At 41.7% G+C, this 16557-nt stretch overlaps 2 protein-coding genes across 2 annotated transcripts in view; one reads left to right on the forward strand and one right to left on the reverse strand.

Annotated features, from left to right (window-relative positions):
- The window catches only part of Kat2b (lysine acetyltransferase 2B), a 123042-nt gene that overhangs the window by 101960 nt on the left and 4525 nt on the right, over positions 1–16557 (forward strand). Inside the window, exons 10-17 of the mRNA XM_075980981.1 lie at positions 3627–3835; positions 4350–4476; positions 9695–9805; positions 10348–10491; positions 13639–13753; positions 15302–15338; positions 15533–15596; positions 15689–15773. Coding sequence (XP_075837096.1) covers positions 3627–3835; positions 4350–4476; positions 9695–9805; positions 10348–10491; positions 13639–13753; positions 15302–15338; positions 15533–15596; positions 15689–15773 — 892 coding nt within the window. The remainder of the gene's footprint in view (positions 1–3626; positions 3836–4349; positions 4477–9694; positions 9806–10347; positions 10492–13638; positions 13754–15301; positions 15339–15532; positions 15597–15688; positions 15774–16557) is intronic.
- Positions 11624–16557, reverse strand: part of Sgo1 (shugoshin 1) — a 30810-nt gene continuing 25876 nt past the window's right edge. Inside the window, exon 9 of the transcript XR_012911364.1 lies at positions 11624–11741. The gene's annotated coding sequence lies outside the window, so the exon portion shown is untranslated. The remainder of the gene's footprint in view (positions 11742–16557) is intronic.

The following is a 16557-nucleotide window of genomic DNA, read 5'->3' on the forward strand; positions in this document are numbered from 1 at the left end:
GAGAATGACAGTTGACTATTGAAAACACAATCAGGTAGTAACTCTGATTGCAGCTACTGTAGAGTATCCTTATTTGAGCAGATTAGCAGATTTTTTTTGGTGCATGATATCCAGTAATTGATCTAGCAAACACATTTGCTAGCTTTGTGTGGGGCCTGGAATGAGAGAAGTGCTTCAACAAATACAGGTTGCTCTACACTTGGACTATAAGATCCAGCAATGGTAGTTGAGGTGTTAGTGGCAGATAGGGATGCTGTTTGGAGCCTTTGGTATGCCCTATAGGTGAATTACAGATGAGACCTTTGGGTTTTTGGAGTGAGGCTCTGCCATCATCTGCAGACGACTATTCTCCCTTTGAAAGACAGCTCTTGGTGTGCTATTGGGCCTTGGTTGAAACTGAACATTTGACAGTGTGTTAATCAAGTACTGTGCAACCTGAGCTTCCCATCATGAGCTGGGTGTTATCTAACCCACCAAGTCTTAAAGTAGGGCATGCACAGCAGCAACCCATTATCAAATGGAAGTGATAAGATCATGTGACCAGTTGCAGAAATAAGGATTATTATTGAGAAGAGTGCTCCTGTTGAATTTTGTTAAGAATGCATTTGTACAGATATTTCTGTTTTCCTTTAATTTCTTTATTATATGTTGTAACATCAAATAAGAGAATACTAAAAAGATGTTCCCCAAGGGACAGTGCTACCTATTCTAAATTTACAACATGTTGTGGTTGTCCAAGGGATAGGTTTAGGCATTATTGTGACCTGGTTGTTTCCATTTGGAAATTAATCATGATATAAGGAGATATGATTGTGTGTCAAATTGACAAGGGGTGGATTGTGATGGCTATTCTTGATTGTCAACTTGCCTCTATCTGTAATGAACTACAACCCAGAGAAGGAGAGCACACCAGTGAAAGATTTTCTGCTTGGTTTGAAGTGGGTAAATCCACTTTTATTTTAGACCTTGGAGGTAGCAAGACACATCTCTGATCTGGATCTTTAATCAGGAAAACAGCATATCTTGAGTCTAGAAGACGCACCTTTAATCTGGGCCACACTTTCTACTGGAAGCCTATATAAGGACAAGGAAGAAGGAAGGTTTTGCTCTTTGCCTGTTGCCCTCACTTTGCTAGCACAACCATTCCTTCACTGGCATTGCAGTTTACTTCTTCAGGATTTCAGCATATACGGAGGACCAGCTGAGACACCCATCCAGCCTTGTGAGACTGAGGAACTACTAGATCCTTGGACTTTCTGTTCATAGTTAGTTATTGTTGGATTAGTTGGACTGTAGCCCGTAAATTCATTCCATAAGTTCTGTGACTCTAGAGAACCCTGACTGTCAATATTCTGTTTTTCATGGTTCTGTGGATAAGAAGATTCACTCCAGAATGAGTTTTAGATTTCGCCAAACAGCTACAGCAGAGGAGTCTGCTTCCAGTGAACTTACTGATCATTGATTTGCAAAAGGCCTTTTTTTTATTGTTATACAATTTACACATTAACACGTCAATTTCCACATTCCACAACCTCTTATCTGAAGTTCCTTGAAGAAACGAAAATACCAAAGCAATTCTCAGTCACAAGATCTCTAGGTTTTCTAAGTCCTCTCATAACTAAGTTTTTGCAAAAGCTTTGAACCCTTCAGGAAGAACTCAGATAAAATTCAGACACTTCAAACAAAGGTTGTCAGTAACTAAAGGTAACATTACAAAAGGCAGTTCAAAGCCTAGGTGCTAGTACTCTGGAATTCAAGCCAGACACAGTAGTCTGTGAGATCTCCTGCCACATGACTAGTCTGGAGTATTGAATTTAGCTTGGCAGCAAGCACACTTCTTAGCCATCTCACTGCCCCCCCCCCCCAGTTCAAAAGTTTTATATCTTTTCTTTTTATGTCTATGTGTTTGCATATAGATCAGGCATGTGTGGCTGCCCACAGAAGCAAGCAAACGGGCATTGGATCCTCTGGAACTGGAGTTGCAGGCAGTTGTGAACCTCCCAGTATGGGTGCTGGGAACCAAGCTTGGGTCCTCTGTAGAACAGCAGGCACTGTTAACTGCTGAGCCCTCTCTCTTTCTTGGGCTCCCACCATCCTTAAAGTTTTATTAGAACATCATGCCAAATATGCCTTACCAGTGATTCTGTGCAATCTTTTAAACTACAACAGCAATTGAGCAGTTAAGAAACCATATGATTCAAAATGTCTAAAATGTTTATTATTTTTTAAATTATGCATACATGTTTTTCTGTTTAGGAGTGTGTATGTGTGTGAGTGCAGTGCCAGAGAAGTGTCAGATCCTCTGGGCTGGAGTCACCTAATGTCAAGCTATGACCTACATGTGGGCCGTTTTTAAGAGCTACTAAACCTGAACCATTTTTCCAACCCCCTAAAATATTGCCTTAAAATTAATTTTTACATTAATCCATGAGTTTTTATGAGCATGGGGGCACATTAGTCCCTGTGGCAGATTCTCTCAAATAAACACATAACTTGTCTTTTGACTACTCTAAGTAGCCAGTTTGCTGTAGTGTTGGAATTGCAGGCAGGCCACCAGACCCTCCTAACTTCTGTAGGTGCTGGGGATCGAACCCTTGTTTTCACATTGTGAGCCTTCTTTCCAACTCTTCTAAAACATTTTCTATTTGTTCTCTTTTTAAAAATGTTACCTGGAGCCAGGCGGTGGTGGCACACGCCTTTAATCCCAGTACTCGGGAAGCAGAGGCAGGCGGATCTCTGTGAGTTCGAGGCCAGCCTGGTACAAGAGCTAGTTCCAGGACAGGAACCAAAAGCTACGGAGAAACCCTATCTCGAAAAATCCAAAAAATAAAAAAAATAAAAATGTTACCTGGCCCAAAGTGGTGGTATAATCTTCTTATCAGTGGAAAGCTGAGGCAGGAGGATGTTAGTTCAAGGCCAGCTTATACCACACAGCAAGACTCTGTCTCAACAAAATTTTGCTGATGCCTAATTCATGCAATGTTATCTTTTGATAATGCTTTGTCTACTTAATTTATTCATTTATTTGTGTGGGTGTGGTTTCTCATGCCTATGTACACATAAAGGCCAGAAGAGGGTATCCAGTATCTTTTTTTTTATAATTATTTGTCAAGTCTTTTTTTTTTTTTTTTTTTTTTTTGGTTTTTCGAGACAGGGTTTCTCTGTGGCTTTGGAGCCTGTCCTGGAACTAGCTCTGTAGACCAGGCTGGTCTCGAACTCACAGAGATCCTCCTGCCTCTGCCTCCTGAGTGCTGGGATTAAAGGCCTGCACCACCATTGCCCGGCTTTGTCAAGTCTTTTGAGGCATATCTGTCTTTTCCTTCTTAGTCTTACAAGTGTTCAAAGGATGCACCTGGCTTGTTATGTGAACTCTAGAATCCAAACTTCAGTTTTTCTGATTGCACAGAAAACCCTTTTAACTGCTGAATCATCTACTTCTTAATCCACTTTTCCATTTTGTCTTCAGAACTTGTGGTGTGGATGCACAGCTGCTCTCATGCACTTGTGTTTAAAACCCTGAAATTCATACCAGAGTCTTGTTAGAACAGGGAGAGTGTTTGTGTGTTCCAGTTCACTGTTTTCAAAGAAGAGCCCTTTGTAATCTCTTCTTGTCTCCTGGATCCCAGACCAATTTTCTGTCAGCACATTCAGCCAGAGATGAGGCGGCAAGACTGGAAGAGCGCAGGGGTGTCATTGAATTCCATGTGGTGGGCAATTCCTTGAGCCAGAAACCGAGCAAGAAGATGCTGATGTGGCTGGTGGGTCTGCAGAATGTGTTTTCTCACCAGCTGCCTCGAATGCCCAAAGAATACATCACACGACTCGTGTTCGACCCGTAAGTTCAACTCATTCTTCATTCCTTCTTTAATGCAAGAGAGAACTATTTAGTGACATTTAGCCCTTGGAATCCAGCTACCTCCTATCTTGATATGACTACATAGTCACAATGATATAATTTTCATGTCAAAGTCATAAAGATTAATCTATCAATAAATCTTAAATGTTCTTGTTAATAGATTGAAGCTTTATAAATTGCTGGGATTCGTGAGATGGTTTAGTGGGTAAATTCTCTTGCTGCCAAACCTTATGATCTAAGTTTTATCCTGGGACCCACATGTTAGGTGAGACCCGACTCCCATAAATTTTTCTCTGACTTCCACACCTGAGTGGCATGCATTTGTGTGCGCGCACACGCGCACACACACACACACACACACACACACACGAGGAGAGAGTGGCATGTACTCACACACTTGAACACACAAATAAGCAAACAAATGAATGAAATAAACATCTCCAAAAGTATTTTATATAACCAAGAAAGATAAAGCTTAACCTTATTCTTTCAGGAAACACAAAACCCTTGCTTTAATTAAAGATGGCCGTGTCATTGGTGGTATCTGTTTCCGGATGTTTCCATCCCAGGGATTCACGGAAATTGTTTTCTGTGCAGTAACTTCAAATGAACAAGTCAAGGTAAGAGAAACCCAGGATCTTAGCAGAAAAGCACTCGGGAAGGAGAGATGTGGGAGTCGGTCACCCAAAGGAAGTTCTTTACTTCCAACCATTATCACCTGCCAGAGTAGGACTCTGGCCCTCGATAAATTTAAATGGAGACCTGAGTCTCAGTAGTTTACCCTGAAGCAACACCTGGTTGCAGGAAGAACCACAAGCTGAGATTACCTGACCTCCACCCAAGAACAGACCATTCAAAGGAAATGCCATCAGCTGTAGACAGGATCACCTGCCTGCACACACTCACCAGAACACCCTAGACAAATGTCAGCCAAGCAGGGGTCCTGAACCTCAGAAACCCCTCATTCCCACCTTTACTACTATAAAACCCTATTCTAACTAAGCTCGGGGCTCTCCAGTTATTCCAATACATTGGACATGTGGAGAGACTGAGTTTGCAAACTTACTTAAAATAAAGGTTCTTTGCTTTTACATATGGGATTCTGTCTCCTTGTTGGCTTTCTCGGGGACTTTGTGGATTTGGGCATAATAAGAGGCAGGCAGGTGAGTTTGAGGCCAACTTGGTTAACCTATTAAGTTCCAGGACAACCAGGCAGACTCTGTCTAAAAAGAGAGAGAGGGAGGGAGAGAGAGAGACAGAGAGAAGAGATGTGAGAAATTTCCAAATAATGAAGAAAGCATTTCCGTGGATTTGGTTCAGAGCATTCCCTTGACCCCAGATGTCTATGAATGCCATTCTAGCACTTTGTCTTAGAGCGGTTGCTGTCATCCCTTATGTGGGCTATGAGCCTGCTGGAGTCCTCTCCCTGTGCCATGTTGCTATACCTGGCACAGGCCCTGTGTTCCTGGGAGCTAAGGTTGTGCTCTTTTTGGATTGTTTTGGTTTGCCTGGAATAACTTAGATGTGCCGGGCAGAAAGAGCTCTTCTGTAGAATCTGTTATACTCCACTCTGTTTCTATCAGGACAGACTAAAGCAACGGTTCTCAAGTTTCCTCATGCTGTGCCCCTTTAATAGAGTTTCTAATGTTGTGACCTCCAACCACATAAAGTTATTATACAGTTGCTACTTCAAAACTGTAATTGTGTTAGTTATGAGTTGTAATGTAAATCTCTGATATTCAGGCTATCTGATAACCAGAGGGGTCAAGACCCACAGGTTAAGAACCACTACAAAGGCTATGAAGAAACCTTGTGATGATGGAGCTGTAAGCAGCTCAGGAGTCAATGTGGCTGCAGAAAATTTGTTAGAGGGTCTGGGGCAAGTTGTCCAACATAGCTGTGTGAAAGTCGCACAAACTTTCTAGAAGGTCCATTTCAAAGCAACAAATGAAAGCAGGAGAGGTTAATTTTTCTAATGTATTTCACTTAACCTAAAATTTAATATCATGAGGAATTATCAACAGCATCTATATTCTCTGTATGTGATAAGTGTTTGAAATTGGTGTATATTTTGCACACATAACTTGTCTATCCACTGGGTGCAAGGGGCTGTGGGCTCCTGTATGGGGCAAAAGAGGCCATGGATCCTGTATGGGGCAGCAGAGGCCATGGCTCCTATGTGGGGCAGCAGAGAGCCATAATTTCTGCACTGGGCAGCAGAGGCCCGGGGTTCTGAATGAGGACTCTGTTGGTTCTTCCAGCTTCAAAGAATCACTGTCATTTGCAGAAACCAAAAATAAGTCACTGGACAAAGTAATTTTCTGTATAAAGTGTGGTTAGTTTTGTACACTCGTGCTTTCATTGGGGTCAACACCTCCCCTTTCCCCCGTTAAAGACAGAATCTGAAGGGGTTGCTGCTGGTCTCATACTTGCTTAAAGCTAAAAATAGCCTTGAGCCCTGATCCTACTAACTCTACATTTTTCCCCTCTTTCAATGGAAGCAGGGTGTCTCTGTAGCTCACGCTCTCCTGAAACTCACTAGGAAGCTCAGGCTGGCCTTGAATTCAGAATTCTTGCTTTAACTTCCAGGTGCTAGGGGTTGTGGATTTATAGGTCTACAATTTAGCTCTTTGTGATTTTGATTTTGTTTTGTTTCTTCTTTCTTTTAAACAGTCTTACTATGTAGCTCTTGTTGCCTTGGAAACTTTGTATAGACCAGGCTGTCCTGGAACTCACAGGGGTCCACCTATTTCTGCCTCCTGCTACATGTGAGCTTTTTAGCTTTGAATCCTAACACTCAGCAGCAAATTTCAGGTGCAGGGGTCTCACAGTTTGTCTGGGGGAAGGGAAAGACTCAAATTAGATACAAACTGCCCTTTAGTGCTTTTTAAAGAATTCTGACAAGATGCCTTTTGCTGCTGTTGCTATCTTTATAACCACCCATCCCCCAGCGTGAAGATGTCTCCCAAAATACAGAATTTAGGGCCTCACTCAAACTTTGTGTGACTATACATAGAGAGAAACTTTGCTTTGGAAAACACACCAGTAGCTTATAATATGAGGTAACTTGTTTTTTTTTTTAATATTTATTTATTATGTATACAATGTTCTGTCTGTGTGTATGTATGCAGGCCAGAAGAGGGCACCAGACCTCATTACAGATGGTTGTGAGCCACCATGTGGTTGCTGGGAATTGAACTCAGGACCTTTGGAAGAGCAGGCAATGCTCTTAACCGCTGAGCCATTTCTCCAGCCCCCGGTAACTTGTTTTTTTAAAGATGGTTGTACCAAGCACTTAGTTTGGAAGAACTGATTAGGGTGAACTTAGGCACTTTTATCAATAGCAGAGCGAAACTGAAGATACCTTAACACTGGTGGGAAAGTTTTCAATGGCTTCCAGAGGGCATTTCCCTCTACTGCCACAGCACAGACTGTTATTTTCTAAAATCTCGAGGAAGGTGGCCAAACATTACAGACTGAGTAGGAATAACAAGGGGAAAAATTATTCAGAGTCCTTGTAGTTACTTACAGGAGAATAAATGATTCAAAGACAGTTGCATCACGCATAGGTGGGTGAGAGAGCTCTCAAAAGCTGGGAACTTGGAGCTCACTGCACAACCTACAGGCAGCTCAAGAGGCTGGAGAGTGTCCTTTCCAGGGTTCAGTTGTTCTGAGAGTGTCTTTCAGGAGCAGGTGTCTTTCAGTAGTCTTTATTGTATATTTATGGGGGTAAATACACACACACACACACACACACACACACACACACACACACACACACACACACAGAGGAAGCCCTGAGTGCATGTGTGTTGCTGGCACAAGCCCACCATGTCAGAGAAAATGGCAAAGCCTCTCCCCCTTTTCCCAGCGCAAGGCTCAGAAGGATGGCAAAGCCTTCTTTTGGTCCTTGTACATATTTTGATAGTATATGCAGACAACGTCCACCATCGTGTTCTTCCCTTAATACAATGGTTCTCAACCTGTGGCTTGTGAACTCTTGTGGTGGGGGTCAAATAACCCTTTCACCCTTTCACAGGGGTAGCCTAAGACAACCAGAAAACACAAATATTTACAGTATGATTCATAAATGGTAGCAAAATTACAATATGAAATAGCAATGAAAATAATTACATGGGGTCACCACAATGTGAGAAGCTATATTAAAGGGTCGCAGCATTTGGAAGGTTGAGAATTGCTGCTTCAATATTTACAGGCTGAGGACCTCTCCTACAGAGCCTACCGCTATGAGATTAGTTCAGCTGTGTGCAGCAATCCAGCCTCCCTGTTCAACTCTGTGTAATAAATATGCCGAGCTTCCAAGGCATCCTGAACTTGGAGAAAGTCCTGGAAAGTGCTTAGGTTGTTTGGGGTCCCCTAGTCATGCCACACAAAGAGACTCTGGCTTATATACTGCTTGGTTTGAGGTTTGGGAGGTGGAAGTGATTCTGTGAGGTGGTATCTGTGGGTGAAGTCTTTGTGTAAGGACAGTCACCTTTGGACGCTCTGTTTCCTGTCTTTTTATGAGGTTCTGAAACGATCTTTCTCAATTCATCAGTCTTATCTGAGCTTTATACTGAAAAAGTGAACACTTGCATTTTTCCAATTTAAACTACTCAGTTTTATTCTTTTAATTTATTTTTATTTTTAAAATGCATCTTTATTAATTCTTTGAGAATTTAATACATGTGCATGGTCGCTTCCCCCCTCAGTCTTACTTTTTCTTTTTTTCTTGTTGTTGTTTTTGTTTGTTTGTTTTGTGTTTTTTTGGGGTTTTTTTTTTTTTTTTTTTTTTGGTTTTTCGAGACAGGGTTTCTCTGTGGCTTTGGAGCCTGTCCCGGAACTAGCTCTGTAGACCAGGCTGGTCTTGAACTCACAGAGATCCGCCTGCCTCTGCCTCCCGAGCGCTGGGATTAAAGGCGTGCGCCACCACCGCCCGGCTTGTTTTTGTTTTTGAGATAAGGTTTCTTTAACAGTCCTGATTGTTCTGGAACTTGCTTTGTAGACCACGTTGGGCTCAAACTCATTGCCTCTGCCTCCCAAGTGCTGGGATTAAAGGTGTGTGCCACCACTGCTTGGCCTGTGTTTTACTTTTTTTTTGAGACAGAGTTCTGATATATAGCCCAAGATTATATACCAGATATAGACCCTCTCACCTCAGCATCCTGAGTGCTAGCATCACAAATGTGTACCAGAACACGGATCCTGTTTTCATATTTCATAAACTATTCATTTATTCAGTATTGTCCATAGTTTTTGTTTCCACTGTTTTATTTGCTGATTCAGACTGTGACCTTCTCAGATTTTTCTTGGTCTGATAAACAAAGGTAAGTTGGGTGTCTGTGATGCAGTGGCTAGAAGGGTTGTTGGTATCTGAAACAGGTAAATGTTTAGATCAGTACACACCCCAGTGAAGGTCTGCATGGCTCATTTACTTACCTCGGATATGGTAATAACGGTCAGCCCATTCCTCTACCCACTGCCTTTCATCTCAGTTTCGCAAATATGGTCAAGATTAAACTCAACCTTGACATCAACTCTAAAAGCATCTAGAAACATCAAGGATTTTAGGACTGAGTTTGGAGTCTCTGTGTGTTATTTTCAAAGAACCAGGAATTAGTATTTGCCAGTGATGATTTTTGTCTTGAGCCATAGATTTTGAATGTCTGTCTTGTGATTCCTTTTCAAAATTTAGACACCCAAGAAAGGTTTGTTAACATAATAGTTCCTTCTAGAAAGCATCCTGGTTGATAAAATATTTAAAACTATGAACTAAATGCTATAATTTTCTGTCATGTTTTTAGGAATTTCTTTTCTTGAGTATGTTTAATTCCACAGGGCTATGGAACACACCTGATGAACCATCTCAAAGAATACCACATAAAGCATGATGTTCTGAACTTCCTCACATATGCGGATGAGTACGCCATTGGCTACTTCAAGAAGCAGGTCAGTTCCCAGTGAAGCCTTACTCTTCAGCCTACATCTGTGCACATGTTCAGGCATGAGTGTGCCCGGGTGGACACACCTATTGTGCACACTTGGCAGCCAACGCAAGACATTGGGTGTCTTCCTCTATTGTGCTCTGGCTTATTGCTTTGAGACAGGATCCCTCACTGAATATGAATCTCTTTTAAAAATTAAAAATTAAAGGAAAATTGATTCAACAGAGGATTGAATCTCCAGAGGATTCCAGTCCTAGGAACTTGGATGTCATCCCACTCTTGAGTTTACAATCCTTCTGGGATTAGTGGTATGATCACTGCCACCTCCAGATACTTTAATTAATTTAGATTTGTTTCCTGTTGGCACTGTTTGGTTTTTGATCATTTTGTTTGTCATGGGTCACTCTCTGTGGCTGCTGTTCATAGCAGTGCAGTGATATTGGGAAGAGTGTGCATCTTAATCCTTGGCCCAGAGCCAGCACTTAGCAGCCAGTTGAACAGCTTTGTTGCACAGCATCCTGATAACTCAACTGATTTGCCTTGTAGGGTTTCTCCAAAGAAATCAAAATACCTAAAACCAAATATGTCGGATACATCAAGGATTATGAAGGTGCCACTTTGATGGGATGTGAGTTGAATCCTCAGATCCCATACACAGAGTTCTCTGTCATCATTAAAAAGCAGAAGGAGGTGAGTGTGTGTGTGTTTTGTGAAATACAGCCTGTATATAGTACCATGACATCTTAACTTCATTGGGTCCTTTTGCCTTCTGGCCCCTTTGTAGTCATAGCTCTTTGCTTTCATTCCCCAGAGGGTCCTCAAAGACCATTGCTGATGGCTTTCTGGCTCACATTACCCTGTTCCCTCTCGCTCAAGCAAGTGACATTCTTTCAGGTTCTGTTCCAGGCTGCCTTTGAACTTCTGCAGCATTAGTCTGACCCACACACTTGCATTTAATTATTAGTAATTCAGAGACATTTCTTCTAGTGTCTGTTATTTTCCCCTTTACACTGCAAGCTCTGTCTGAAGTCTTTCCAGATTTTTATATTTTCCTTCCAGATAATAGTTTGTTATGTGTATTGGTATGACATCCTTTATGCTCACAAATGATAAATAATAACAGAAAAGGCTCCAGATGTGAGTGTACAGTGATTTAACACTTCAGTTCCTTCCAGTTCTCTTGTTACTTAATCTGCTGTTTTTCCATGACAGGTTACTAAAAAAAACACATCTGCCTTAAAACCATCTGCTTTCTATCCTTAGTTCCAATTCTTTTACTTACTAAATGTGACCCAGAACAACACCCAAAAAATTTATTCTGTACCTAGTGGCAGCAGTCACTCACTGAGTATTTTCTTTAAAGTTGGGTAAGGTATGTTCTGCTGTAAAGTGAACAAAAGGCATTTTAAATTAGAAAATCAAAATATCTTTGTTGCATACTCAAAGATGTCTGCCTCATGGGGAGTTCCAATAGGGCTGTGGAAGGATTCCTAGTGCAGCACTTGCCTCTGATACATCTTTTTTTTTTTATTTTTTTATTTTTTATTTTTGGATTTATTTATTATGTGTACAGCCTTCCATGTGTGCCCGCATGCCAGAAGGGGGCGCCAGGTCTCATTATAGATGGCTGTGAGCCACCATGTGGTTGCTGGGAATTGAACTCAGGACCTCTGGAAGAGCAGTCGGTGCTCTTAACCACTGAGCCATCTCTCCAGCCCCCTCTGATACATCTTTTTGAAGAGTTGTCTTCCCGCACTGTTTTCTAGATCCTAACAAACAGGTCTGGACTTGGCAGTTCTTTAGTGCATTGGTGGCTGCTTGCCAGATGTCAGCTGCTTGTTCTGTAGTTTTCCACCAGTCACAAGGCTTCATTCCCTGGTAGCAGAGTTCCTTGGAAATCTGCAGATTCCCACCGAAGCTGATCTGTTAGCTTCTAATACCTAAGGAAAAGCCAGAAGCAGAGCTGTTTCAGATGGCAAAAACAAACAAACAAACACAGTTCACTTTTTAAAAGACAAGGCTTTCTCCCTCTCTCCTCTCTTCTGTTCCCTCTCGGCTCCCTCCTTTTTTCTCTTTTACGCCCCCCCCCGCCCCATCTCTAGTCTTTTCTCACACATACCATTAAATGGGAGTGTTTGGAAGGTAAACCTATTTTTTTTCATACAATGTATCTTGGTCGTATCTATTCTCTACTCACTCCTTCCAGCCTCGCCCCAATATATCTTCCACCTGACTCCCAGGTTTATAACTTAGTAAGCTACGTCAAATTATTGTTGCCCATGTGCACATGAGCTGGGGTCATCCATCGAGGCATTGACAACCTATCAGTGGCCACACCCACAAAGAAAAGCTACGCTTCCTCCCTCAGAAGTCATCAGTTGCCCTTTGCTCTTCATCTAAGGGTGGGGTATTTGGAGCTCTTACCCCTTCATGATGCAATTTTTAACTCTTGTGCAGACAACCACAGCTGCTAACTTCATGTGTGTATGCAGCAGCCCAATGGTGTGTAGTCCTTCCTTTCAAATGAGGTCATGTGTGTATGCACCAGGCCATAAGTGTTCAGAGGCCTTCCTTTCACATGAGGTCATGTGTGTATGCACCAGGCCATAGGTGTTTCACATGTGTGTATGCACCAGGCCATAGGTGTTCAGAGGCCTTCCTTTCACACATTCCTCCCTGCCTACTGCCTCTTACATCTTTCTGCCCCTTCTTCCTTGATGTTTTCTGAGTCATTGTGAAGGGAGAGATGTGTTGATAAAGATGTTCAATCTGTGTCTTTACCCTCATAGCCTTATTCTCAGTGTTTTGAACTAGATTTTTAAGACAGCTGCAATCACACCATAATAAAATAATTATTTTCTTATAGAGACTGGATAACTATCTCTTATCACAAATGCTCCTGGTATTTTAGAATGTTTTTTTCTTCTCCAATACTTCTTTTGTCTTATGACTGAGCATCTTTAATGAGATAATCCAAAATCTGAAATACTCTAAAATGCTAAACTCTCCTTCAGTAATAAAAGCAGTGAGTAAGCTGTGTAAACTGAGAACTTTTCTAGTCCTGGAATGTACACTTGATCAGAATGAGCTGAAGGCAGAGAGCGAAATCTCTACTGCCCCACAAGTGAGATGGCTTCATCAAATACCTGTATGTTTTGGGGGTGGCATGAACAAAGGCTGGGTCACTGTCCAATAAATAAGATGTTGGACACAAGAATAGGTAGGACCATGTATCCTTGAGCAAGAGAAAAGGTGATAGGCAGGGAGCTGAAAGGCCGCCTGTGTGCATGCATTTGTTTACGTTGGTATGGAGGGTGACTCCAATATCTCAGTTCACATGTAAGACGTCAAGAGACTGAACCTGGAGGACCCCTACTCACCTCTGGAGGCAGCTCCTCTCTTTCCTTCTCTCTGATGATCCTTTCCTTAGTAAAGGGTTTGTGTGAATGTCACTAATGAGTGTGGTATAAAAGGATACTTCTTTTAAAATATATATTTCAAAATTTTGCACCTATCTATGTAAGGTGCACACACACACACACACACACACACACACACACACACACACACTCCATAACATGAAGAACTTGTTAGGGTTGACTCTCTCCTTCTATCATGTGGAAACCCAGGATTAAATTCAGGTCTTCGGGCTTGGTGGTGGGTACTTTTACCCATTGAGCCATGTCGTAGGACCCAGAGTGCTTCTGCCTCTTCATATGTATTTAGCCTTTCTTCTTTATGTCTCATGAGCATGCATTGTCTCCTTCGTTTATCTGACTTGCCCTGGTTCATGTATGGCCTCTTTTCCTAAACACACTTTTCCCTCGTGCTTTTCAGATCATTAAAAAGCTGATAGAAAGAAAACAAGCCCAGATTCGAAAAGTCTACCCTGGACTTTCGTGTTTCAAAGCTGGAGTTCGGCAGATCCCTATAGAAAGCATTCCTGGAATCAGTATGTATAGATACTTTTACAAAGCAAAATCTTCTGTCGATCATGTAAGATATATTTGAAATGATTTCCAGCATGCAGTCATTTGAAAAGCTTTCAACTGTCCCCTTTCTGTGTCTGTGTGCTCTGTGTAGTGGGCAGCAAACTAGTTGTGGGGCTTGCCTATAATCCCAGCACTGAGAGAGTAAGGCAGGAGGATCTAGAATTTGAGGTCAACTGAGGCTAGAGTGAGAGAGACACTGTGTGGGGATGGGAAGGGCAGTAATAAAGATTTTCTAATGTCCTTTTCTTCCTAACTCAGCCTAGAGTACCTTTAAAAGAGTTATTAATATTACATAATTTATTAAGGCTTATTCACAATGCTTGGCAACAGGAGTATATATTAAATAGTATGGGAACTTTGGATTTTTATATTTACAAATGGAGAAACTGGTCTTCAAATGGTTGTATATTAGCATGCAGAAGTTCAGAACAAGATGTGGACAACCTGCCTTGATGTCATTGTCACCTGCATGAACCTGTTGCCTGACTTCTCTTCTTCCCTCCTCTCCATGTGTGATAGAAGTCACTTCAGTTGTTTCAAGATTTTATTTTACAGTAACTTTCTTAAGAATTCTTTTTAATATGCTAAAAATGAACTGTAATCGGATTTGTAGATTGAAAGCTACTAATTATCATTTGGCAATCTTATTTAGTTTGAATCTCTAAGTTCTTATAATTACTACCCCCCACCCCAGCACACAGGCACAAAACTAAAATTCTCCATGAAAGAGACAGGATTCTGTCTCATTGCATCTGTCCTGCCCTAGGACTCTTGATCCTGAATCCCGGGTCTCATTTCCGTGTGTTGTCTCTGTTAATAGCCAAGTAGCTGCCCCATTGTTGAATGCCTCATGGTGCCAGGTCCCAATCCACTACTTTTTCCTCTTTTGTCAAATGTTTAGCTATTTGGACTTTTTTTTTTTTTAAATCAACTAATGTCACAGTGGCTAATCCCACCTAGTTTCTGTAGTTGTGTTTTGTAGGCAGGTAAACTGAAGGAAAGGTAAATGACTTTTTAAGAGAGAACAGAAGAATCAAATCCAGATCCCTCAGACACCAGGAGCTCGACCACACAAAACAGAGAACAGACACTCTTTTGAGATAAAATAACAGCAGCACTTCATTGTGAGATAATCAAAGATTTCCAACTTGCAGTTTCTCGTCCCCTTTCTCTGTGTTGAAGAGTTGGAGCTCCTGCCTTAGACACTAACCAGCTGAGACTGCAGCTCAGGGGTGATGTGAGGTGTTGACTTCAGTCACCAGCACTACAAAAGAAATTAATAACTCAATGAAATGAACAAAACTTATTAATAGAGCTGCCAGTCTGGGAAAGCGTTTTATGCTTTAAGCTGTATGAGAAGGAAGATAAATGCCGTTAGTTTCAGTGTTTTTCCCCAAATAGACGTTTATTGAGACATGGCTTTCATGTATGGTGCTTCTAATAAGTAGTATGTTATTCTCTTGACCCAAAGCAGTTCTCATTTAGTGTTCAATTTTGTTGACATATAGGAGAGACAGGCTGGAAACCAAGTGGAAAAGAGAAAAGGTAAGCAAGCTGGGCTAGAGGATGTTAATGCAAGTGATCTCCCCTTTCCAGCACTTTCTAGGAAGAGGGCCAAGTGATGGAATTGGTATATAGCAGATAGTGGGCTTCAGTTCTAGGCTGGGACCTGTGAGGCTGAGTGGTGATGAGGCCTGGAACATGAGCACTAATCCTTCTTTACTCTCGGTTATTTCAAGTAAAGAGCCCAGAGACCCAGAGCAGCTTTACAGCACCCTCAAGACCATCCTGCAGCAGGTGAAGGTGGGTGTGTCCTTCATTCATGCTCTTCTTTGAAAGGCTTTCCCACAGGACATTTCCATATGAGATACCTTATTTTATTTCTTTTATTCAAGAGCCATCAAAGCGCTTGGCCTTTCATGGAACCTGTGAAGAGAACAGAAGCTCCAGGATATTATGAAGTTATAAGGTTCCCTATGGGTAATGCTATTACAGTTTTCTCAGATATAAAACTGGGTGGTGATGTGAGAGGCAAATGCTGGCTAGGGTGGACTCTCTGTGCTAATGAGGGTGTGATGAGTAGACCCGGGAGAGTGATGCTGGACTAGAGGGAAAATGGCGCATTGTATGCACTTTCAATCCACAGCTGTGGAGTGCAGGTAGGAACCTTACTGTGGGCAGTCCTGGATGAAGCCACCTGTAATAAATAGCAGTAGTAATATGATTTTTTTTTACTGTTCTGGGTTTTTTGGAAGACCCACCACCCAGCTCCCAAATAAATCACAAAGAGGCTTATTCTTTGTTGCTTGCCAACTTTTGCTTATTTTGCCTATCTTTTGCCTCTAGGCTTTTCCCATTCTCTTCTTCTGTAAATCTTATTCTTACTCCATGAATTGCTGTGGCCCCTGGTGTCCTCCTTCTCTGGTTACCTCTCCGTACCTCTTTTCTCCAGATTTCTCCTTCTATATTTTTGCCTGCCAGCCCTGCCTATCCTTTCTCCTGTCTTGCTATTGGCCATTCAGATCTTTATTCGACCATCAGGTGTTCTAGACAGGGCAAGTATCACAGTTTCATAGAGTTAAACAAATGCAACATAAATGAAAGTAACACACCTTAATGTAAGAGTCCTAACAGTTGCCTTCTGGGTTACAGATGAAAAGAACAGATTTTGTCTTTTTTCTATGACTTGAGTCAGCCAAAAGTGGTTCTTATTTTTAAGAATTGTTCAAGATAGATGACTCAGTAGCTAATAGTACTGGCTGCT

Source organism: Microtus pennsylvanicus, chromosome 7 (assembly GCF_037038515.1).
Source record: "Microtus pennsylvanicus isolate mMicPen1 chromosome 7, mMicPen1.hap1, whole genome shotgun sequence".
Taxonomy (NCBI): domain Eukaryota; kingdom Metazoa; phylum Chordata; class Mammalia; order Rodentia; family Cricetidae; genus Microtus; species Microtus pennsylvanicus.